Below are 24,049 nucleotides of genomic sequence, written 5' to 3' on the forward strand. Positions count from 1 at the left end.
AGTGGGCCTGTCAGTCCAGAGGCCCCATGCCTCAGCAAACGTCTGCAAGAGGGGTCTTAAGGCAATCCTTCCACTCTTGCGCACCACAACGGCCCCCCTGCCGTGCCGTGCCGTTGGGATGGTCTCTCCCACTTCTGCTGTAGAGCAGAGTGAGCCTATGGCAGCTCAGAGAAGAAGCTGGGATCCAGAAATTTGCTGGTTCAGATCTCACCTTGGTCCCAAATCCAGGAGGTGGCCTTTGGCGAGGCACAATCTCTCTTAGCCTCAATTCTCACCAGAGATCCAGGGATAACACCTTTGGCCTACCACGTTGCAGTGGCTCCTGTGACAGTCCATGTGCAGAGTGTGGAATAGGCCTGCAGACTTATTCTTAGTAGAAGGAGGTTGCTCTCCAGGCAGGTTCTGGATCACAACTGTCGTGTCCTCGCAGCAAAGTTTTGCCCACTCCAGGCAAGGAAGTCCCTGGAGATTTGAGGGTGGAGCATGAGGCAGGGAAGAGCATCCCTCCATAGCTCCCAACCTCCCAAGCAGCCATTTTCTCCAGGGAAACGGATTGCTGTCATCTGAAGGTCAGTTGCAATTCTGGGAGGTCTCCAGGCCCCACCTGGCAGAGGCGTTCCTCCCATTGGGCAAAGTGGGCAGCTGCCCAGGGCGCCACCTTGTGGTGGGCGACAAAATTACAGGTTCGTTTGTGGGGGATTTTGTATTTTCAGTGTTTTTTTCTTGTTTTGGCCCAGTGTGGGGCGTAGATTTTAGGCTAGCAGCACCAAAATTTCAGGGGTTTTTTTTGTTGGGAGACCTCCTCCTGATGATATGACCCGGGTTTGGTGGAGGTTTGGTTTAGGAGTCCAGTTATGGACTCCCAAAGGGAGTTTCCCAATGGGAGCTTGGCATAGGAGATGGGGGCTGGCACCTTGAAGGTCCATAACTTGGGACCCCCCTGAACAAACTTCACTCAAACCTGGGTGGTATCATCAGTAGGGTCTCACGAAGATACCTTGTACCTTTGGTGCTGCTATCTTAATTGCACCCCCCCTGGATAATATTGTAGGCACTGTCTAAATTTCCCCAGATTCTCTTTTTAAATCCAGATTTGGGGGATGTTATATAATGCGATGGTTTTTTTATAACGATCTGGTGGAAAAAATCATTGTTTGATCATGGTGGGGGAGGGTGGCCGCTCATGTGGGGGCATCAAACTCAGGTTTTGCACAGGGCTCCAGTTTGCCTAGGTACGCCTCTGCCACCTGGAAACTACCAGTGGTCTTTGATGCTTTCACTCCTGCAGGGCATGCGGACAATGGGGCTTTCTGGCGGTCCCTGTATGAATCACCCATGTTTGAAGATGACCTGGAGGCAATCTGGGAGCAGCTTCAGCCGCTATACCTCAATTTACATGCCTACGTGACACGGGCGGGTTTACAAGAGATAATGGGCGCTGAGCTATATCAACCTCAAAGGTCCGGATTCCAGCTCATTTGCTCGCATGTTCCAGAACTTCTGTGCCTGGCCAGCCTTGAGCCCATGGCTGGCAAAGGGCTTAGAGGAGCTCTGTTCCTGTGTTAGGCCACGCCTGAGGAAAACAGTGCCTTCTGAGTCTGTGTTCCTCAGAGGCAGCCAATAATGCAAGCTGGGCAGAAACCCCTTCACCCAGAGGTGGGATCCAGCAGGTTCTCACCAGTTCCCGAGAGTGGGTTACTAATTATTTGTGTGTGCCGAGAGGGGGTTACTAATTGGGTCTGCTTTTCCGCTAGGAAATTCCATTAGGTCCAAAAATCATAAAGTCCCGTCGCTTCCTATATGGCTGGTTAGTGAAGGTAGAAAACGGACTACTCTCCTGTTGGGCTGTTTTAAAACATGTTTTAGAAATATGGTAAAGTTCCTTGTTTAAGGAGAGTATCCTTCTTTTGATTTCTAGAAACAAAATAGAATAGAATAGAATAGAATAGAATAGAATAGAATCTTTATTGGCCAAGTGTGATTGGACACACAAGGAATTTGTCTCCGGTGCATATGCTGTCAGTGTACATAAAAGAAATTAAGTATTTTAAAGTATTAAGTATTTGACATGCAGTCAATTAGAGGAAAAGCAGTTGTTTCCTGCTATAGACCATAGGGACTTGCTAGGAATGAGTTTAAATTATGGACAGAAAGATACCAGCTGGAAATTAGGAACTTTTTTTTGTAGTAAGAGTTTTGTACAGTAACAGAAATTATTAATGCCCTGCCCTCGAATGTCTGCCACGCTCGTCAGGTTCTCGGGCCTTGTGTTCCCATTGGCGCTTACTAACTGTTTGAATCCCACCACCATGGGAACTGGTTACTAAAATTTTTGGATCCAACCACTGCCTTCACCCCACCCCGAGCTGCATGCCCAAGCTCTGCTAATGACTCTTAGGGACAGGAGCACAGAGGGCCCAATTGTAGGGCAGCAGCAGCAGCAGCAGATCCCATAAGAATATGAGATCCTATGGGGTGAGCATGTAGCTGCCGGGGAGGGGAGTTTGCCCGTAGCTGCAACTTTGACAGGAAGCAACCGTTTATTTTTTCCTGAATGTCGAGGCCTGTGATCATGCTTATCTTCCTCTGTTTTTCTCGTAGGCAACATGTGGGCCCAGTCCTGGGCAAATATTTTTGGGCTTGTCATGCCCTTCCCTAACGCCATCAAAGTGGATGCGACACCAGCTATGAAAAGTCAGGTGGGCAAACCGGGGCTTTCGTGGTCACTTGCACACATTCGTGGTTACTTGCACACAACCCCTCTTTCGAAGCCCTCTGGGGTAAACATCTAAGCAGTTCTTTTGCTTTAGGCATCATTTACGGCGGGACTTACAGCTGCTGCAGTCTTGCTGGGACCTGAGCTGCCAAGAAAGGACACTTTCACTTGGTGCAGAAGGTCATTTTAGGCTAAGGAGTGGCGTAGGAGGTTAAGAGCTCTTTGGGTCTAATTTGGAGGAACTGGGTTTGATTCCCAGCTCTGCCGCCTGAGCTGTGGAGGCTTATCTGGGGAATTCAGACTAGCCTGTACACTCCCAACTGGATGACCTTGGGCTAGTCACAGCTATCTGGAGCTCTCAGCCCCACCCACCTCACAGGGTGTTTGTTAGAGGGGAAGGCAAGGAGACAGGGGCCCCTTTGCATCTCCCACAAGAGAGAAAGGGGGGATATAAATCCAAACTCCTCCTCCTCCTCCTCCTCCTCCTCCTCTTCTTCTTCTTCTTCTTCTTCTCCTCCTCCTCCTCCTCCTCCTCCTCCACGCTTCTAAGTTGGGGGCTTCACAGGAAGGGCTGGGATTACAGTAGATTCCGGGAGGCCCTGAAGCCAACCATTTGTTAGGTCCGGATTCCTAATTTTGTTTGTATTAATTTACTAATAGTCAAGTCAGCCAAACCTGAGGATACTTCAATCCAGAGACTACAGCAGTGCAGAAAAAGATCTGTCGGCAGAACTGAAAAATATCCCAGGTTTGGAGAGGGGAGAGGCCTTAGCTGAACATAATGTAATAAATCTCCCCCTCCCTCCCTTTAAAAAGCAGCAATTTTCTCCAGGGGGAAAAATCTCTGTCATCTGGAATTCAGTTGGAGTTCCAGGAAATCTCTGGGTCCTCTCTGGAGGCTGACGCTCTCGGCCTGGCAGCAGCCTCTGGGAGACTTGATACCACCCAACCTGCATGACTCAACAAGTCCTGTCTGCTTGCTACTGTTCAACAGCAGCCACCCTACGGATGCCAGCGTGGCATAGCAGTTAGAGCAGTGGTTCTCAACCTTCCCAATGCCACGACCCTTTAATACAGTTCCTCATGTTGTAAGGGACCCCAGCCATAAAATTATTTAGGTCCTGAGTCCTAAGACCATCGGAAATATGTGTTTTCCGATGGTCTTAGGCGCACTCTGTGAAGGGGTTGTTGACTTCAAAGGGGTCGCTGACCACAGGTTGAGAACCACTATTAGAGTTTGTGTGTAGGGGCCTGGAGACTTGCTGAACCCCCATCTTGCCAGGGATGCTCACTGGCTGATTTTGGACACATACTTTCAGCCTGCTCTACCTCGCAAAGTTGTTGTGCAGATAAAAAAAGGGGAGAGGAGAAACATGTAAACTGCTTTGGTCTGCACTGTGGAGCAAGTTGATGTATAAATGAAATAGATAAATAATAAATATAGCTGAGGATGGGAGGCTGATAAAGAGTAGGTTGGTGAATGGCTGAAAAGAAGAGAATGAGGCAGGAAGCTGGAGCAGGGAGAATGATTCCGTTTCCTACCTTCGCTAACCAGCCACATAGGAAACAACAGGACTTTATGATTTTTGGACCTAATGGAATTTCTAACGGAAAAGCAGACCCAGAGCTAGTAACCCTCCTTGGCACACACTGTAATTAGTAACCCAATTTTTTTTTGGGAACTGGTGGAACCTGCTGGATCCCACCTCACACTGGTGGGCACCAAGGGAGCCAGCGCGGGATTGGAGCTTGCCTCATCCTCCGGCCAATCACGCTGCAGCCTTTCCCACGTCCCTCCTTCAGACTCTTCCTGTCTTCTCCACAGGGCTGGACCCCAAAGAGGATGTTTGAACAGTCGGACAGCTTCTTCAAGTCCCTGGGTCTCATCCCGATGCCTCAGGAGTTCTGGAACCGGTCCATGCTGGAGAAACCAGCAGATGGCAGGGAAGTGGTGTGCCACGCCTCTGCCTGGGACTTCTACAACCGGGGCAAGGGACTCTCTTGTGGTGCTTCCGCTTATATCACTGGGAGGCAAACCTTTGGTGGCCCTCCTCTCCCGGGGTTTCTGATCTTGATGTCTGTTCGGCAGGGCTCTCTCCTCCAGATCCCTGCATGGGTGGAAGGTGGCTCCCGTTTGGCACTGTTCTGCAGGAGCATCCCGATCCTGACCTTTGTCACCCCAGGACTGTGGGCTTCGTTAACATTTAAAAGGGGCTTGGACAGATTGATGGAGGAGAAGTCAATCTATGGCTCCCAATCTTGATCCTCTTGATCTGAGATTGCAAATGCCTGAGCAGACCAGGTGCTCGGGAGCAGCAGCAGCCGCTCCCATTGCTTTCACATCCTGCATGGGAGCTCCCAAAGGCACCTGGTGGGCCACTGCAAGTAGCAGAGTGCTGGACTAGATGGACTCTGGTCTGATCCAGCAGGCTTGTTCTTATGTTCTTACGTTCTTAACATGCACCTCGCTCTTAGAAGCCAAACTCTTTGCTGCCCTTCGGCTGCTCACTTGGTCATCTTTCTTCCTACTCCAAGCCCTTCTCAGACTGGGCTTCCCAAACTTGGCTTGGCTCATGCAGCTGAAAGAATGTATAATTAACCTGAGTAGCTGGGACGACTCATTTTGGCTTCCTTCAAGCAGAATTTGGGGGCCATGTCTGCCTCTGTCTTTCTGTTGGGTGTTCTATTTTCTCTGTTTCATCCTTTCCTCTCCCCTACCTTGCCTACATTCACTCTCACTTTCCTTGTTCTTGCAAATAAAAAACCAATAGCCACGTATTAACTATAAACAAACCGAAATCAGAAATCAGGGGGAAGGCTCAAGGTGTACCATTTTGGGAAGAGCCTTCCTGAAACAGCTGTAGGAACAAAGAACCTTTCTGGGCTGACAAGAACCCTCAAATGTATTGAGGAAGATTTTGTGGGAACTTATAGGATCAGGACTCCATCTCCAGATGTTATGGGACTTCATTATTCCCATCAGCCCCTGCCAGCATGGCCAATTGGCAGGGGCTGATGGGAATTGTAGTCCATAACATCTGGAGTGCCAAAGGTTCGCCACCACTGTTATAGGATGCCTGAAGCTGCCAGCTGGGAGGGATGAGCTCCTGTCTCATCAGCCTGGTGCTGGCTTCTAGCTCAGCAAGGTGTTTGACTCCACCCCGGTGACCCCTGTCTTCTTGGGTGCATCCTTCCTCGCCATTTCTGGCAGGCTTCCTTTCTAAAGTCACCTTCAGCTGTTGCTCAATAAATCTCTGATACTTCTGTGTGTTGCCTTCTGTCTGCTTGTAGCTCTTCCCAAACTGGTTGGAGCAGGTTGACTTGTGGACTTTGAGGAAATGAACATTTATGAGTGAATGCAGACAGTTCCCTTCCCTTAGTGTTCCTTAGCAGCAGTGGCATAGTGGTTAAGAGCAGGTGCATTCTAATCTGGAGGAACCGGGTTTGATTCCTCACTCTGCTGCTTATGCTGTGGAGGCTTATCTGGGGAATTCAGATTAGCCCATGCACTCCCACACATGCCAGCTGGGTGACCTTGGGCTAGTCACAGCTTCTCGGAGCTCTCTCAGCCCCACCGACTTCACAGGGTGTTTGTTGTGAGGGGGGAAGGGCAAGGAGATTGTCAGCCCCTTTGAGTCTCCTACAGGAGAGAAAGGGGGGATATAAATCCAAACTCTTCTTCTTCGTCTTCTCGTATATATGCTCCTCCCTTCTCTCTTGTTTCAGGATTAAACAGTGCACTGTTGTGAATATGGACGATCTCATCACAGTTCACCATGAAATGGGCCATGTGCAATACTTCCTGCAGTACAAAGAACAGCACATATCCTTCCGTGATGGGGCCAATCCTGGGTTTCATGAAGCTATAGGAGATGTCATGGCCTTGTCAGTGTCCACCCCGAAGCATCTGTACAGCATCAATCTGCTGGATCGGGTAGAAGACAACCTGGGTAAGCAGGATGGGGCCACCCAAGGTGCTGGAGGAACTGTCCCACAGTAACACAGCAGAAATCATAATAACCTGAGAGTTACATGCCTCAGGGGCTGTTATACTCAAGAGTTCTCCGTTCCTTAGACTTAAGCAACGTAATTAAAAAAAAATTTAAAAAGAGGGGTGGAAAGAAGAGGCCCCCATTGGTGTCTGGGTTGGGAGGTTCTTTGCTGCCTTTTGGTGGGGGAGGGCTCTGAGCGTTAGAAATTTTAAAATCAGGAAAGTTTAAAAAGAAGAAAGTCCCATCGATGTCTGGGGAATGCTGGCCAAGGAGTGGGTGGGACTGCTCTTGCATGTGCAAGGGGCGGCGGGGAGTAGTAGAGAACCCAGAGCAACCAAAACACACACCAGTGTGGTCTGATCTCCTGTTCCTGTGCAGGCAGGGGGGAAATTGTACTTTGCCTATCATTGGAAACACAGGGCCTCTCTGATCTGTGGTGTGGTGGGTTTGGGAAGAGGGAAAATGTGTGCACAACTGAAAATCTTCCCAAAGGAAATGTAGGCTCATTGCAGGGAACACACAAGTGCACAAATGGCCACAGATTCAATTCAAATCCCCCACTCTGCCACGGGAGCTTGCTGGGTGAACCTTGTGCCAGTCATACAGTCCCAGCCTAGCCTACTTCATAGGGTTGTCATGAGGATAAAATAGAGGCAGGGAGAACTATGTAAGCCCCTTTGGCTCTGCTTTGGGGAAAAAGATGGGGTATAATAAGTGAAGTAAATAAAATAATATTCTGAATAATTAAATGTGAATGAATTGCGAAGTTTCTACAGTTTTCGAAACTTCGTCATCTGAGGAAAGGAGAGGTCAGAGATGAATCCCTAGAAAGAATGGTGCGGGGGGTGGGTGGGGGCTTCCAGCATGCTAACATTTGGCTCCTCCTCTTTCTGACCAGAGAGTGACATTAACTACCTGATGAGCATTGCACTGGACAAGATTGCTTTTCTGCCCTTTGGCTACCTAATGGACCAGTGGAGGTGGAAAGTGTTTGATGGACGGATTAACGATGATGAGTACAACCAACAGTGGTGGAACCTCAGGTGGGTGAGCAGCTGGCAGAGGGGCCTTCTAGCCTTTCAGCTGCATTCCGCCTTGGCCTCCAAGTGTGCTACTATGGACAGGCTTGATCACTGCTAACTCCCTTCTGGCAGTTTCAAGGGTGAAACCCAGACAGAGCGAGTGCCTTCCTGCTTCTGGACTGCTGGTGGCCCCTTAGGAAAGCATTCTGCTTCTGGGCACCATCTTGGACAGCAGACCTTATAAAAGAAGAAGGAAGGAAAGACTCCAAGCATGATGCTCTCCTTGGAGACGAGGAAAGTCAAACCAGAAATTCTGGGAGGAGGTGGGCAAAATGTCCTGTGGGTCTGAGCAGAGGCCTAGCTGGGCATCTGGGCCCATGCCCCTTCTCGCTGGGCACCTGGGCCCATGCCCCTTCAGGCAGGACATTCCTACACACTGTTGTAACAATGTTCATCTCTGCGAGAGTGGTTTTTGGGCACACCAGCCTTCCAGCTTAGCCAGTGATATTTTCTTTCAACTTAGATTAAAGTACCAAGGTTTGTGTCCACCCGTGCCCAGATCAGAAGAGGATTTTGATCCAGGAGCAAAATTTCACATTCCTGCCAATGTCCCTTATGTCAGGTAAGAAGAAGACTCTGGTGCCCTGCTGTCCTGTGCCTGCCTCTCCGCCCCCCCTCCCAGAATGATTGTTTCAACTATGAAAAGTGTAGTGTGGTCTTTGCCTTCCATTCGCTCATGTGGTCCATCTGCCTTCCAGATACTTTGTCAGCTTCATAATCCAATTCCAGTTCCACCAAGCTCTGTGCAAAGCGGCTGGTCATGTGGGGCCCTTGCATAAGTGTGATATCTATCAGTCAAAGGAAGCCGGAACAATTCTGGGGTAAGTGGGGTTGTTGTTTTTTTAACAGATTCTGGTACGGATTCTGCTTTGTAGAAGTTCTTTCCCCTTAAGGCATAATTTGACACATGAGGACTATCTCAGATTTGAGGACGGGTTCTGTGTTGCCTCCTGCAGCCCCCTCTTGTCTCAGCCCATCATTCTCAGAACAAGCAAAGCATCAGTGAGCGGCCTGCATACTAAGCAGCAGACTTGCACACAGGGAGCTGGGGGGTGTTCTCACATTGCAGCCGGGCTGCATCCCTCTACAGAGGCGAAGCAAGGAGGAAATTGCGCCCAGGGCGCACGCATGTCCTGCGCCCCTACTGTGGCATCACCCGCCCCTCCCCCAGAACACCCCTGCCACGCCCCCTTGAAAGCCTGGCCACACCTCTGCCGCTGCTCTGCCCGGGGCGTCGCACCCCCCCTCCCCGTGGGCACTACACCACTGTCCCTTTAGCTAGGCTGGTGATGCAAAATAAAAATAAAAACATCAGGGAAGCCAGCCTTCTTTCCAACCTATCTCTGTCCTGGTCTCAAATTCTTGGATGGAGATGCACTCCAGATGTGCAGCATTTGTAGCGGGGATGAGCATCAGGAAGAGGAATTTGGTTTGGGTGATGCTCACCAAATTGAAGGGGTGTTGACATCACTGGTAATAAGTATAAAGCTTATTGCCACCACAGTTGCTCAGCTCCTGGTTGTCTACTGCCTGGGCAATTCAGTTTGGGTTTACTTTCTTGTTTTAAGGCAAGAAAGCTTATCTGAGGGACCATCTCTCCCTATATCGCCCTTCTAGGCCCCTCCGCTCATCGGAGGTGGACCTACTGGTGATCCCTGGCCCCAAGGCGATCCGGCTGGCCTCTACAAGAGCCAGGTTTTACGTTTCTGGCACTTCTACCTGGTGGGAACAGGGTTTGTAGGTGAGATCAAGACTCCAAGTGGACTTACAAAGTTTCCGCAGGGCCTGTAAAACGGACCTGTTCCGACAGGTATCTAATAGCTGGGACGATGTCAACTCCGGCCAGAAGAACATCTGGCCTCCCCGCAGTATAAAGGGGGGGGAGGGAGGGGCTGGAAGCTTACCCATAGTCTTGGTTTTATGTATTATTTTATGTAATCTATATATTATGATGTTTTTAAATTGTTTTATTATTGATGGACACCGCCCTGAGCCTTTGGGGAGGGCGGTATATAAATATAATTAAATAAATAAATAAATAAATAAATCATCTTAACCATGACACTGTGTCACGGTGTGTCATGGTTACATGACATGGTGACATGGTTACACACATGACACTGTGTGTAAATTGTGGGTGAATCTTTGCTCCATGAATTATACTATGAAAGAATTAGATAAGGCCCTATGAACCCCGTTACAACACAAGATAAATGCTTGCAAAATGTTATATAATTATGATATGGACAAGATAAATAGAGGGGAAGATTTGTCTCATGTACGGAATTCTTTGACATAAAATGTGGCCACAGGCAGTGGTTATGTCATCAAAAGGAGAGAGTTCCTAAAAACCCCTTGCTGGGGATGGCTTGAGGTATTCCCAGGGGCATCGTGGTGGCATTTAGGCAGAGTGCTAAACTAAGTGGACCATGGATCCCATCTGGCCAGACTCTGTTGATGTTCCTGTAGCGTTGTACAAGTATCCTGTCACAGTTCACCATGCTCACATGCACCCATGGACACACATTTAATTTTCTGCAGGAATGCCATGAAACTGGGCTTCAGCAAGCCATGGCCTGAAGCCATGCAGCTTATCACAGGACAACCCAACATGTCAGCAGAGGCCTTGTTGACTTATTTTGAACCACTGAAAAACTGGCTCATCAATGAGAATGTGAAAAACGCGGAAAACCTGGGCTGGCCCGAATACACTTGGACTCCCTTTTCAGGTACGGAAAGCTTTTAAATGGGGTCCTATTCAGAAGCAAAGAGGTGGGGACAGGAGGCGTGCAGGGAGACAAATAGCATTCCATTGTCAATGGTGTCCTCCAATGAACTGGCCTGCATGGTGGCCAGTTATGCTAAAGGTCTGAATGAGACTGAGCCGGAGGCGTAGCTGGGCCAGAGTGCGCCCGGTGCACACTCTAGCTTTTTCACACCCCCCATGGCGCTTCCCCCACAGCACCAAACCCCCCCCCCCACTTACTTTAGCAAACCGAGCAGGCTGGAGAGGAGGCCTGCCTGTGTTCCCTTCCAGGCTGCAAACGACCTGGTGTGAACTACATTTCCCAGGGTCTCCTGGGAAATGTAGTTCCCACCAAGCCATTTGCAGCCTGAAAGGGAACACAGGCAGGCCTCCTCTCCAACCTGCTCTGTTTGTTAAAGTAAGTGTCGGGAGGCAGGGGTGAGCTGAGCGGACGACCGACGGGAGGGGAGGGGAGGGGTCGGGGGGATTTTCTGCCCCCTACGTGACCCAAAGCCATGTGCCCAGTGCGTGGCGCACCCCCCTGCCCCTGGTAGCCCCGCCTCTGGACTTAGCTAGACTAGATCAGGGGTTGGGGGGGGGGTTGAAATTATTTCGTCCCCCCCCCCCGCCCATTACGACTAATTCTCTCTGATTAAAGACAAAGCCCTGGATGCTATTCCTCCTATCTGTGTTTCTCTCCATTCTCACGCAGGCCAAGTGCAAGAGAACGACAGAGTCCATTTCCTGGGGATTTCTTTGGACAGCAGCGAAGCAGCCGTGGGCCTGTGGGTCTTGCTTGGGATTATGCTGGTCTTCTTCATTGCCACATTAGTCTTGGGGGTCAGGTTCCTCTCTGACAGGAACAGGGCCCTGAAAGCGCCCTTTGAAATGGAGTTGAAATGAGTCGGATGGCTTCCATCTTTCCTCTGCTGTGCTGCCCTGTGAGTGTGCAGAGGCATCAGGGGAGGAGCGGTGCGTGTCACGGAGCTAATTTTCCGGTACAAAGTTGGGTGCTGTAATCCTAATAACTGTGTGAGCGTGTATGAATGCATACCTCCAAAGAATGTATGTAGGCAGGCACATGGCTTGTGTGTATCTAAAGTATGGCTGTTGTGTTTGTGTTCCCATGAGTCTGGGGAGAGTGTGAATACTCTGTGTGAATACATATGTATTCCCACAACTCATGTCTGCGCAGTTGTTGTACAGCTACCAGGTCTGCATCTATGGGCCTGGGTTCTGGGCGTGAACCTTTCTGTTGGGCCTCGTTTTCAAGGCATGAAGGATTTCTGTGCTCACGGACCCAGGTTGCGTGTACTACTGTAAGCTGCGGCCTTGTATAAGCAGGGCAATTGTGCTCATGAAAGCACCAAACAAACAAACAAACAAACAAATATCTTTTTTGACTATGCAACAGCCAAAGCAGAGAGTATCATGATTTGGAAGTGTTCAGATTCTCGAAAGGAGGAGGAGGAAGATAAAGAATGAAACATGGGACAGTCATTACATTTGGGATTAAAAACAAATGGCATCGAATCATTTTCTGAGCGGGCCTTTGAAGGTTTTGTTACGTTCAGTTGCAGAAAGGTTTACTTCTAGCTGAATTGCCCAAAGCCATCACGACAAGTGTCACCAAATGCTGCAGAGGCTCCAAAAAGTTGGAAAAGGGGTTTGGGTGTGGCTGTGGGTGTTGTTTGCTTCGGACAGTTTGTTAAAGACTGTTTGATGCACGGGTGAAAATTAAAACGAATCACAATCTCCCCAAATTCTGTTGCTCTGCTATTATTTGTGAAATGAATCATTGCAGACACTGTGATACAAACCACGCATCATCTTAGCAAGAAACATTTTGTGTATGAAGAAACAATACCAGTCACCTACTAACACGGGCCCTTTCCCCACTCACTGTTTGCTGCACGCTACTCTCGCTGAGTAGCACGGGGTCCACCTGCACTCCCCACTACAGGGGCGGCAACAACGCAGCCACCCCGACTCTGCTGCTCTTGCGCCCCCTCAGCGCGGGTCATTCTGGCGCTGCTCAAAACACCGCCTTTCAATGACCCCGCGTGGAGCGCAAGGCAGTGGGGAAGCCCGGGATCACAAGCCTCGCGCTAAAAAGGTCCTGGACCAGATGAAACCGACGTCATTTTAAAAGTGGGGAAACGGCCAAGGTTATCTTTTGCACATTGTGTTACTTACTTCCAGGAATATATTTTTAAGGATGCATGAACGGGTCAGACTCAGACCCCAGCTGTTGTGCAGTAAGCTGACCCACTCAGGAATCTGCTGTGAACACCTCATGTGGTTTGATGATCTAAGGCAGCTATGCTGGCCAACAGTAACGCAGTGGTTAAAGTGGGAGGGGAAGAAGAGTTTGCATCTCCCCCCCCCCCCCACATGGGGAAATGCTCAGCACAGGGAAATAATGCCCACCTACCTTTTTTGCTTTGCTTTTAGTCCTGTATTTATTTACTTTAAAAATTATTGCCTTTCAGCCAGTTAGGCATCTCATCTTGTTGTGGTTTACACTGTAATCGGACTCGAATCCCCATGAGAAAGGTGCACGACAAATTAAATAAAATAGTTGGCCTGTCTGGCTCAGACTCAGGGTAGACGGTGCAATTTTTGAAACAACAATGGAATAAAATACAAAAATACATACAAACAGAATATCCGTGCAAATGATTAAAACTAGATTGTGAAATTGGAGAACAGAAAAATGATAGAACGTGTACAAGCAAATAATTACTCAATTGGAGCACAATGCGCACTTACTTTGTTTGTGGAATGAAAATGCAATAAAGCTGTAATACAAAATAAAAAACGATGCAAAAATATAATAATTATCGATGCCATGGAAATTGTCTAAAATATTCACAAATGTTGATCCTTTTCCCTTTTAAAGATGTCATCCTGCCATTTTAAACACGCTGTGGAACAGAAGCCGTGTAGGATCTTCCTTTGTTTGAGGCTTCATAGAGGAAATCTTTTAACAAACTGGCAGCCAGTAAAAATCCTGGTGCAGGTCTGTGGTTGTAGTAGTATGAGTTATTAAGCTAGATACTGTTTTTGGATGAGCTGGAGCTTTTGAACAGTCTTCAGAAGCATCCCTACAAACAAAGAATTGCACTAGCCTCACCTAGACATTACCAAGGAAGCTCGAGTGGTTGTGCGGTTCAGATTTTCCCAGGAAGGGTTCCATGTGCTATTTGTCGTGTCTCTGGACTATTTAATAACGAGACTTTGTATTCGGGTGATTACTTTATTAGGAAACAGTGTCAGGAATAAGCATTTACACTTCTGTTGCCAGAACTGAGGCATAAGCAACAAAGTGTCCTCCATTGTACCCCATGTCATGCCCCCAAGTCACACAAAACCACCCCTGACTACCAGTTCACAAAGGGGGATGGCACCCCTCCAGTCCCAGGATCCAGAGACAATGCAGTCTCCCCTTGCATTCCACACTACCACAAGAACTACATCAGCAGGTAGCTAATGAGGTGATAATGTATTGCCTGGGAAGTGAAAGTATAGAGTGAGAAAGTACAACCACAGTAATTAAGAAGGAGCTGGGTGCGGGGAGGAGAGAAAGATCTCATGTCCCGGTTGGGAGACATGGCAGGATCAAATCAGAAAGGGACTGGTCATGACATGCTGCTGTCCTAATGATAACCTAGGGGCCACCAGGACCTTGAGAATATTTACAATAGAACTCAAATGGGGGGCCCGAACATCGGAAACGTCATCCCACTCATTCTCCCCTGCAGGGAAGTGTTTCCAAGCGACCAAATACTGCAGATGGGCACAATACAAACGTGACTCCAATAGAGCAGGAGACACATCCTCCTCTAAGTATCACTAGTTGGCAGGAGGCGCCCGTTTAAAGAGGCAGGAATGAAACATGGTGCACATACCAATAGGTTTCAGGCAATTTCACCTCAGTAATGATATGCACAACTTTGAAAGGTCCCAAATAATAATGACCCGGCTTGTTGCTGGGTTGAGCCCAACGTAGATTCTTACTGGAGACATACACTGAATCCCCCACCTCAAAACGTTTGCATTTTTTTTATCAGCATGGTGTTTATAAGTCTCTTTAGCTCTCCAAAATTTGGACATGAATTGAGCCCCTCTGTCTGAGATTATGGAATGTATATGTGAGACCATGACCACAACCGACCATCCTTTTCAACCAGAGATGCTTTGAACAATTCAGCCTCCTTGTCACCCTGGTCGCCCTCATGACACAATTGGTGTAGGGTTAGAAAAATACAGCACATGCTATGCTCACCAAAGGACAAGAGAGACCCCCTCACTTCTGCAGGAGTCTATCGCATACCCTGCAGCTGTGGAAAGGTCTACATTGGAACTACAAAATTCAGCATTCAGACTCGTATTAAGGAGCACGAAAGACACTGTCGGCTTGACCATCCTGAAAAATCTGAAGTAGCAGAACATGCTCTAAACAAAACTGGACATAACATCCTTTTTAAAAACATCGAAATTCTGGACAACTTGGAAGGTTACTATGTTAGACTACACAGGGATGCCATTGAAATCCATAAACACCAAGAAAACTTAAACAAGAAAGAAGAGACTCTGAGAATTAAACAAAATTAAAAACACCAGAATCAAAGGCCAAGGGCATGCTAGGTTCATGGAAAATGGACTTCACCCAGACACAGGGTTTACATTCACTGTTGCTGCTGCAGGGAATGCAAATGTGAATCACTCCCTGGACTGAAAAACCCCACCCGCAATACAATATTATCAACCACACCTTTGCATAGCAAGTTCCACCCAAACATTTACTGATTGGTTCTCCACCCTGGGGCATGGAAATATATACTCCACTAAAAACATTCCCTTTTCACTGGACACAGTGTGTAACAGACTTCCCTCTGTGATACACGTCTGAAGATGCCAGCCACAGATGCAGGCAAAACGTTAAGAACAAGATCTACCAGACCACGGCCACACAGCCCAGAAAACCCACCATAACCTCTTGCCTATTTAATCAAGGACTTGTTCACTGAGCTCCAGGGAATGAGACTTAGTGTCTGGAGCCTTTGCCCCATGTCCAGACTCTATCTCACCTTCTATTGTCTCCCCCAAAATTACTGCTTACTGAAAAAAAAAACCACCCTGAGGTAGCGCAATGAGAGTGCTGAAGACAGCTGAATGGCAGTTAAATAAAGGTGGTGACTCACCAGAAGCCCCACCCCTCAGAAGCCTGAGACAAGGACACAGCCAGGACAAGGAAAAACTGTCACACACACAAATAACAGCCCCAGAAGCCCTCAAAAAGCAAACACACAAGCCCTCCAAAAATGCACACAGTTAAAAATTTGACCTTAAGAATACACCCCCCCCAGTGGTGGGAACCAAAAATTTTAGTAGCAGGTTCCCATGGTGGTGGGATTCAAACTGTGGCGTAGCGCCAGTGGGGCGGGGCAGGGCATGACGGGGGCGTTGCCGGGCATTCTGGGGGCGGGGCATTCCTGGGTGGGGCTGTGGCAAGGATGCAGCCTCTACTTGGGCAGCAAACGAATGCATGCAGGCGCAGGCTGCCACGCACGTCTGTGCACCTCCTGCTACACTGCTTCAAGTTCTGCGCGCTACTGCTGAGAGGAGGGGCATAACGAAGGCCAAAATCACGTGGCAAAATCACCAATTAGTAACCCCCTCTCGGCACACGCAAATAATTAGTAACCTACTCTCGGGAACCTGTGAGAACCTGCTGGATCCCACCTCTCCCCTTCCACCCCCCCACCGCAAAGCACAGCTCAACTTTGGCTTTCTGCCAGCTCCTTTTCTGCTTCCACCCAGAGTTCCTCTCAATGAGAGGAAACGTCTTGCTTCCCAAAGTGGCACTTTTCACTATGAAATTCTGCTTCGGAGAAGATTCTATTCAGCCCAGCTCTGGACAGCGGGATCCACAACTTTCATCTTTTTGTGATGTATGGATGAGCGTGGCGCAATGTTGGTGTGGTTGCTGCTGGGCAAGGTGTGCAACGTCGAGAGCTGCGGGTGAGGATACCTGGTGAGGATATTCTTGGGCCTCTCTCCAATAGCTCCAAGCCTCTGCTGGTGCCTTGCTGGGCGTGCCATTTGCTGCTCCGCTGAAGTACAAGCAGCAGGCTTCGAAGGCCCTGCTGTCCTCCTGCTGAAACGGCCATATGGTGGCAACCCAGCCGCTCTGCCCCAAAGGGTCTCTTAATCAGTGGGCTCCAGGAAATGCCATTGCTTAATCCTGCTCCTGGCTCTTAAATCCAGGCCGGGAGGATTAAGAGCAGATGCAAAAGAAATGTCCATGGAAATGTCTCTTGCCTGTGAGCAGCATCTGTGGACTAGCAAGCAATGGTTGTGCACTGAAATAACAGAAGCTGACCCTGGAACATTCCTAAGCAGTGGGAAGCCACTCAGATTCCATTCAATAAAGTTCTGCTTAAACCTGTGGGGTTTTAAATCAGCAACAAGAGTTGCTGAGCGCTGGCTATTCACAACAGTGGCCGCCCAACTCCACCTCTCTTAAATCACTTGAGGCTCCTTCCGCACATGCAGAATATTGCACTTTCAAACTGCTTCCAGTGCTCTTTGAAGCTGTGCGGAATGGCAAAATCCACTTGCAAACAGTTGTGAAAGTGGTTTGAAAACACATTATTTTGCGTGTGCGGAAGGGGCCTAAGACCAAAATGCCTTTCTGGCATGTTGGGGGGGGGGGGGAGTAAAATATCCCTCGTAAGAACTCCACACTTCCATTTCCCTAAGCTATAGCAGTATAAATTACAGTTGTAAAAGCTCCAGGGCTAGAAGTGCAGCGTCAACTGGACAACTCACACAATCGATCGAGGGGCTGCCTGGCAGCTGTGCACAACTGCATTGTGAGGAAGGCTTCTGGACAGTTAGGGAATCTTTGCTTGCTGGTCAATCACAACAACTTCTGATAGCTCAACAGGGCCCATGTTGTCGACATTTGGGTTGGCTGTAACCTTGTACCAGTATCAGGTTACTTTCTCTTCAGCTATCTGAACATCTGTCAGAACCTCTGATATCCCTCAACATCCAGTATGTGTATCTAGAAGGCTGTTGATGTATGATGAGACTTTCTACATCAACGCCTCCCCTTGCCCCTTACACAAAGGGTTCCTAACGTCATTCATACCAAGCCTTGACCTCCCCTCTCCTGCCCATCCCCATGGCTTGTGCCGGGCTTTTCTGCAACCTAGGCAAGGGGCAGGGGAGTCTGCTGTCCCCGGCCTCGGAGAGCTGCTTTTATAAGTACCGAGGCTGGGGCGGGGCTTGGGGGTGTGGCCACACCCCCAGTGGTGAGTGGAGGTGTGGCCCCCCGAGCCCCCCCCCATTAAAAATCTATACCTATATTCCTGGTCTGGAGAAGTGTAGGTTAAGGGGTGACATGATAGTCATATTTAAATATTTGAAGGGATGTCATGTCGAAGAGGGAGCAAGCTTGTTTTCTGCTGCCTCAGAGACTAGGACACGGAGATTCCACCTAAACATTAGGAAGAACTTCCTGACCGTCAGGGCTGTTGGACAGTGGGATTCACTGCCTTGGAGAGTGGTGGAGTCTCCTTCTTTGGAGGTTTTAAACAGAGGCTGGATGGCCATCTGTTTTGAGTTGGGCTTGATGGCCCTCGTGGCCCTCCAAAGTCCACTTGGAGGCAGAGTCAGCAGTATAAAGCTGCGTCTGTCCAGGGCAGAGCGAAGTTTCTGGCAGGGAAGCAGTCAAGCAGCCGCGTGCCCTTCGAGTGTGATGTTCCTTCACGTATGTATCTGATGAAGTGAGCTCTGACTCAGAAAAAGCCCTTCTAGATGTCGCATTTTTGTTTTGCTACGACAGACGAATCTTTGCAACCTTTCATTGTTTGCCAGTGTTCATCAGTATGGAAGTCATACTTTGAGTTCTGCTTCAGTTAGTTCACATGATAATCACCACTGAGGATCACCACTGTGAAGATGTTCATCACCAATGAAATCCAAGTGAGGAGAATCTGGAATTTTTGAGTATGCACCATGACAGCTGCCTCCTTCCCTTGTAATGGTACCTCTCTATTCTGCATTGATCACCCCTCACCTGGAATACTGTGTTTAGTTCTGGGCACCACAATTCAAGAAGGATATTGACAAGCTGGAACGGGTCCAGAGGAGGGCGACCAAAATGGTAACACATGCCCTTCCTTCCTTCCTTCCTTCCTTCCTTCCTTCCTTCCTTCCTTCCTTCCTTCCTTCCTTCCTTCCTTCCTTCCTTCCTTCCTTCCTTCCTTCCTTCCTTCCTTCCTTCCTTCCTTCCTTCCTTCCTTCCTTTCTTGTGATGTTGAAGAGAGAGAGCAAGCTTGTTTTCTGCTGCTCCACAGACTAGGACCAGGAGTAATGGGTTCAAGATGCGGGAAACGAGATTACTGCTCCATCTGCCGACAAATGAGCGCTAAGATCGGGGTGTGGTTGAGACATTTTATCAGCAACAGATTGTGTAAAAATGGCAAAATGAATGCCCAAACTCTTATCCTTTGGGGACAGATCTAGGAGGGGAACGTTTTCTTCCCTGGTTTCCAGAGCTTTTGAATGTGCTCTGACTGCTCTATTTTGTAGGCAGCCTGTCATTTCCCTACTTAATTATGAACCAACTATTAGACACTTAAGTAAATCCTGCCATCAATACTGAGAGCAGCAGTGGCGTAGTGGTTAGGAGTAGGTGCACTCTAATCTGGAGAACCGGGTTTGATTCCCCGCTCTGCCACTTGAGCTATGAAGGCTTATCTGGGGAACTAGATTAGCCTGTGCACTCCAGCACACACCAGCTGTGTGACCTTGGGTTAGTCACAGTTCTTCTGAGCTCTCTCAGCCCTGCCTACCTCACAGGGTGTTTGTTGGGGAGCAGGGGGGGGAGGGAAAGGAGATTGTAAGCCCCTTTGAGTCTCCTTACAGGAGAAAAAGGGGGATATAAATCCAAACAACTACTACTACTACTACTACTACTACTACTACTCTTTTGCAAAACAGGACTTTTCTGAATTTCAACATGCTCTGAGAATGAGGGAGAGGAGAAAGCAATCAGGAGGAAGTAAAAAGGATGGTGAGAAGGAGAGAGGGTTAAAACATAGACACATGGCAAAACCAGCCTGTTGCCCCATGTAGATCCACATTGGCCCGTTATGCATGCAGTGCTTACTCCGAGGCTCCTTGCTCTGCAGTGAGGTTGCAGTGGGGTCTGTTTCTCTATTTACACGCACAAAGTGTCCCGCTGGGCTTTTCGTCCCCATCTTTTGAGAAAAAGCTTGTCTGAAGTAGATGCAGGGAAGTCAGGTGGAGGCTAGGTGAGTGGGGCTGGAATGGTGGGAGAGTGGAGTGGTTGGAGTGTGTGGAACAAGAAGAAAGGAAGAAAGGAGGGGAGGCAAGATGAAAACCCAGACACCCCAGATGCCCCAAACGCCCCAAGGGCCAGCTGCCCAGATCTGATGGGGAGTCTGTGTTCCTGACTCACTTCTCTCCAGAGCCTGCTGAGATGAGAGGCAGAGGGTGACCCAATAAACCACACCAAGGCTCAGCTTCCCATGTTTGATTCTGGCCACAGCTGTTACCGCGCTGCTCAGGTAACTTTTACAGGCTCCAAGGTACCCAGCTCTCGGCAGCGCCCAGGAACCCAAGCAAGACCCGACACGACGAGTATAATAAAAGGAAGGTTTATTGAGATGCTGACCTAAGTGTCAGCACCTCCGTTCCGCAAGGACACTGCGCTGCCTAGCAGCCTTACAACATCTTAAATACACTTTCTCCTGTCGGGAGCCTGGGAGAACTCAAGACAGCCCACCACCATTCATTAACAAAATTCAAAACAACCAATCATGCATTTGCAACATGCAGGAACCAATCAGAGTTCGATAGGCATCTCCTTCTTGGGTTTCGCGCCAGAGTAGGGCGAGGCGATGACGTATGCCCTGGCGGGAGAATCACAAAGGGTCCTCCAGGTGTTCGGGGTCAGGAAACGGAGCTTGATGACGATGGCCCCTTATCTGCCTGCTGACGGGATTTGGCAGGGCGAGGCGCTTTCCCCGAGATCTTCTTTTGTGTGCGCCCATCAGGGACCTTTACACGTGAAAGGACAGGCTCAGGTGGGGCCGGGGTGGACTCCTGCCTTGAGCCCAGGAGGATCCATGCAGTCACAGATACAGAGAAACTTATATTTCCTGTCTAATACATTTGGCTTCTACCTAACTAACACAAAAATAGAACATAGTTTAATCCTTAATCAGACAAAAGGTCCAGAAGTGGAACAGGTTTACTTCTGGCTCCGCTATCACTACCACAGAGGGAGTTCCCTTGACCAAGCTCCTTCCACAGATAACCCTCAAAGTAATTCACAAGATTGCCATTGTTTTTTAAAATCCCTTTAATTTTTATATCAATATTCTTCCATATCAGTATTGTGAGGACTCATTATTTTTACTTCTTTTTTTAAAAGCTGGATGTTTGTCCCCCAGAAATGCCTGTGAGGAGTGGGGGGAAAGACTGGGATTAGCAGAAACCCCAAAGCCAGGGAAAACTTTGGGGGTTTCTCTGCTCTCAGGAACTGCGGGGTTTCTGAAATCTGCTGTGCCTTAAGCCTCAGCGTGACTGCAACTGAAACTCTGCCCCAAAGGAGACTGACCCTCAGTGTGGGGCAGAGCACTGTCTTTTCATTAACTCTGTATTTGAAATTGGGCTGTTGTAATATTTCTTCTGACCAGCAGGTGTCGCCGGCCCACTCCCCTACCCAAAGGTTTCATCTGATTTTATTATAATCGTTTAGGTTAGTGGGGAAGGACCAGTGACATAGTTATAGATTTTTTATGGGGCGGTTCAGGGGCGAGGCCACACCCCCACCCGCCCCTGGGGGCATGGCCACACCTCCCCAAGCCCTGCCATCGGCCTCAGTGCTTATAAAAGCAGCTCTCCAAGGCCAGGGATGGCAAACTCCCCTGCTCCGCGCCCTGCCCCCGCCCCACCGGCTGGGCTCCCAGCCAGCAACCGGCAGTCCCTGCTGCCCTCCCCTCCAGGCAGAGGCGTAGCTAGAGAAAATGGAGCCTGTTTTGCCCCCCCCCCCCCATGGGCAGCCACTGTGATGCTGGCACCCCCCCCCCCCCCCACCCCCCCCCCCCCCCACCCCCCCCCCCCCCCACCCCCCCCCCCCCCCACCCCCCCCCCCCCCCACCCCCCCCCCCCCCCACCCCCCCCCCCCCCCACCCCCCCCCCCCCCCACCCCCCCCCCCCCCCACCCCCCCCCCCCCCCACCCCCCCCCCCCCCCACCCCCCCCCCCCCCCACCCCCCCCCCCCCCCACCCCCCCCCCCCCCCACCCCCCCCCCCCCCCACCCCCCCCCCCCCCCACCCCCCCCCCCCCCCACCCCCCCCCCCCCCCACCCCCCCCCCCCCCCACCCCCCCCCCCCCCCACCCCCCCCCCCCCCCACCCCCCCCCCCCCCCACCCCCCCCCCCCCCCACCCCCCCCCCCCCCCACCCCCCCCCCCCCCCACCCCCCCCCCCCCCCACCCCCCCCCCCCCCCACCCCCCCCCCCCCCCACCCCCCCCCCCCCCCACCCCCCCCCCCCCCCACCCCCCCCCCCCCCCACCCCCCCCCCCCCCCACCCCCCCCCCCCCCCACCCCCCCCCCCCCCCACCCCCCCCCCCCCCCACCCCCCCCCCCCCCCACCCCCCCCCCCCCCCACCCCCCCCCCCCCCCACCCCCCCCCCCCCCCACCCCCCCCCCCCCCCACCCCCCCCCCCCCCCACCCCCCCCCCCCCCCACCCCCCCCCCCCCCCACCCCCCCCCCCCCCCACCCCCCCCCCCCCCCACCCCCCCCCCCCCCCACCCCCCCCCCCCCCCACCCCCCCCCCCCCCCACCCCCCCCCCCCCCCACCCCCCCCCCCCCCCACCCCCCCCCCCCCCCACCCCCCCCCCCCCCCACCCCCCCCCCCCCCCACCCCCCCCCCCCCCCACCCCCCCCCCCCCCCACCCCCCCCCCCCCCCACCCCCCCCCCCCCCCACCCCCCCCCCCCCCCACCCCCCCCCCCCCCCACCCCCCCCCCCCCCCACCCCCCCCCCCCCCCACCCCCCCCCCCCCCCACCCCCCCCCCCCCCCACCCCCCCCCCCCCCCACCCCCCCCCCCCCCCACCCCCCCCCCCCCCCACCCCCCCCCCCCCCCACCCCCCCCCCCCCCCACCCCCCCCCCCCCCCACCCCCCCCCCCCCCCACCCCCCCCCCCCCCCACCCCCCCCCCCCCCCACCCCCCCCCCCCCCCACCCCCCCCCCCCCCCACCCCCCCCCCCCCCCACCCCCCCCCCCCCCCACCCCCCCCCCCCCCCACCCCCCCCCCCCCCCACCCCCCCCCCCCCCCACCCCCCCCCCCCCCCACCCCCCCCCCCCCCCACCCCCCCCCCCCCCCACCCCCCCCCCCCCCCACCCCCCCCCCCCCCCACCCCCCCCCCCCCCCACCCCCCCCCCCCCCCACCCCCCCCCCCCCCCACCCCCCCCCCCCCCCACCCCCCCCCCCCCCCACCCCCCCCCCCCCCCACCCCCCCCCCCCCCCACCCCCCCCCCCCCCCACCCCCCCCCCCCCCCACCCCCCCCCCCCCCCACCCCCCCCCCCCCCCACCCCCCCCCCCCCCCACCCCCCCCCCCCCCCACCCCCCCCCCCCCCCACCCCCCCCCCCCCCCACCCCCCCCCCCCCCCACCCCCCCCCCCCCCCACCCCCCCCCCCCCCCACCCCCCCCCCCCCCCACCCCCCCCCCCCCCCACCCCCCCCCCCCCCCACCCCCCCCCCCCCCCACCCCCCCCCCCCCCCACCCCCCCCCCCCCCCACCCCCCCCCCCCCCCACCCCCCCCCCCCCCCACCCCCCCCCCCCCCCACCCCCCCCCCCCCCCACCCCCCCCCCCCCCCACCCCCCCCCCCCCCCACCCCCCCCCCCCCCCACCCCCCCCCCCCCCCACCCCCCCCCCCCCCCACCCCCCCCCCCCCCCACCCCCCCCCCCCCCCACCCCCCCCCCCCCCCACCCCCCCCCCCCCCCACCCCCCCCCCCCCCCACCCCCCCCCCCCCCCACCCCCCCCCCCCCCCACCCCCCCCCCCCCCCACCCCCCCCCCCCCCCACCCCCCCCCCCCCCCACCCCCCCCCCCCCCCACCCCCCCCCCCCCCCACCCCCCCCCCCCCCCACCCCCCCCCCCCCCCACCCCCCCCCCCCCCCACCCCCCCCCCCCCCCACCCCCCCCCCCCCCCACCCCCCCCCCCCCCCACCCCCCCCCCCCCCCACCCCCCCCCCCCCCCACCCCCCCCCCCCCCCACCCCCCCCCCCCCCCACCCCCCCCCCCCCCCACCCCCCCCCCCCCCCACCCCCCCCCCCCCCCACCCCCCCCCCCCCCCACCCCCCCCCCCCCCCACCCCCCCCCCCCCCCACCCCCCCCCCCCCCCACCCCCCCCCCCCCCCACCCCCCCCCCCCCCCACCCCCCCCCCCCCCCACCCC

General features: G+C 53.4%; 2 protein-coding genes across 2 annotated transcripts in view; both read left to right on the plus strand.

Moving 5' to 3' along the window:
• ACE (angiotensin I converting enzyme) overlaps positions 1 to 13,376 on the plus strand; it is a 67,535-nt gene extending 54,159 nt beyond the window's left edge. The window contains 9 exon segments of the mRNA XM_048517069.1: positions 1,289 to 1,531; positions 2,602 to 2,699; positions 4,542 to 4,710; positions 6,436 to 6,666; positions 7,607 to 7,751; positions 8,254 to 8,352; positions 8,489 to 8,611; positions 10,332 to 10,519; positions 11,249 to 13,376. Coding sequence (XP_048373026.1) covers positions 1,289 to 1,531; positions 2,602 to 2,699; positions 4,542 to 4,710; positions 6,436 to 6,666; positions 7,607 to 7,751; positions 8,254 to 8,352; positions 8,489 to 8,611; positions 10,332 to 10,519; positions 11,249 to 11,439 — 1,487 coding nt within the window. The 3' untranslated portion in view covers positions 11,440 to 13,376.
• Positions 1 to 24,049, plus strand: part of KCNH6 (potassium voltage-gated channel subfamily H member 6) — a 534,004-nt gene that overhangs the window by 411,588 nt on the left and 98,367 nt on the right. The gene's annotated exons all lie outside the window — the stretch shown is intronic.

The sequence above is a fragment of the Sphaerodactylus townsendi genome, linkage group LG15 (genome assembly GCF_021028975.2).
Source record: "Sphaerodactylus townsendi isolate TG3544 linkage group LG15, MPM_Stown_v2.3, whole genome shotgun sequence".
Lineage (NCBI taxonomy): Eukaryota > Metazoa > Chordata > Lepidosauria > Squamata > Sphaerodactylidae > Sphaerodactylus > Sphaerodactylus townsendi.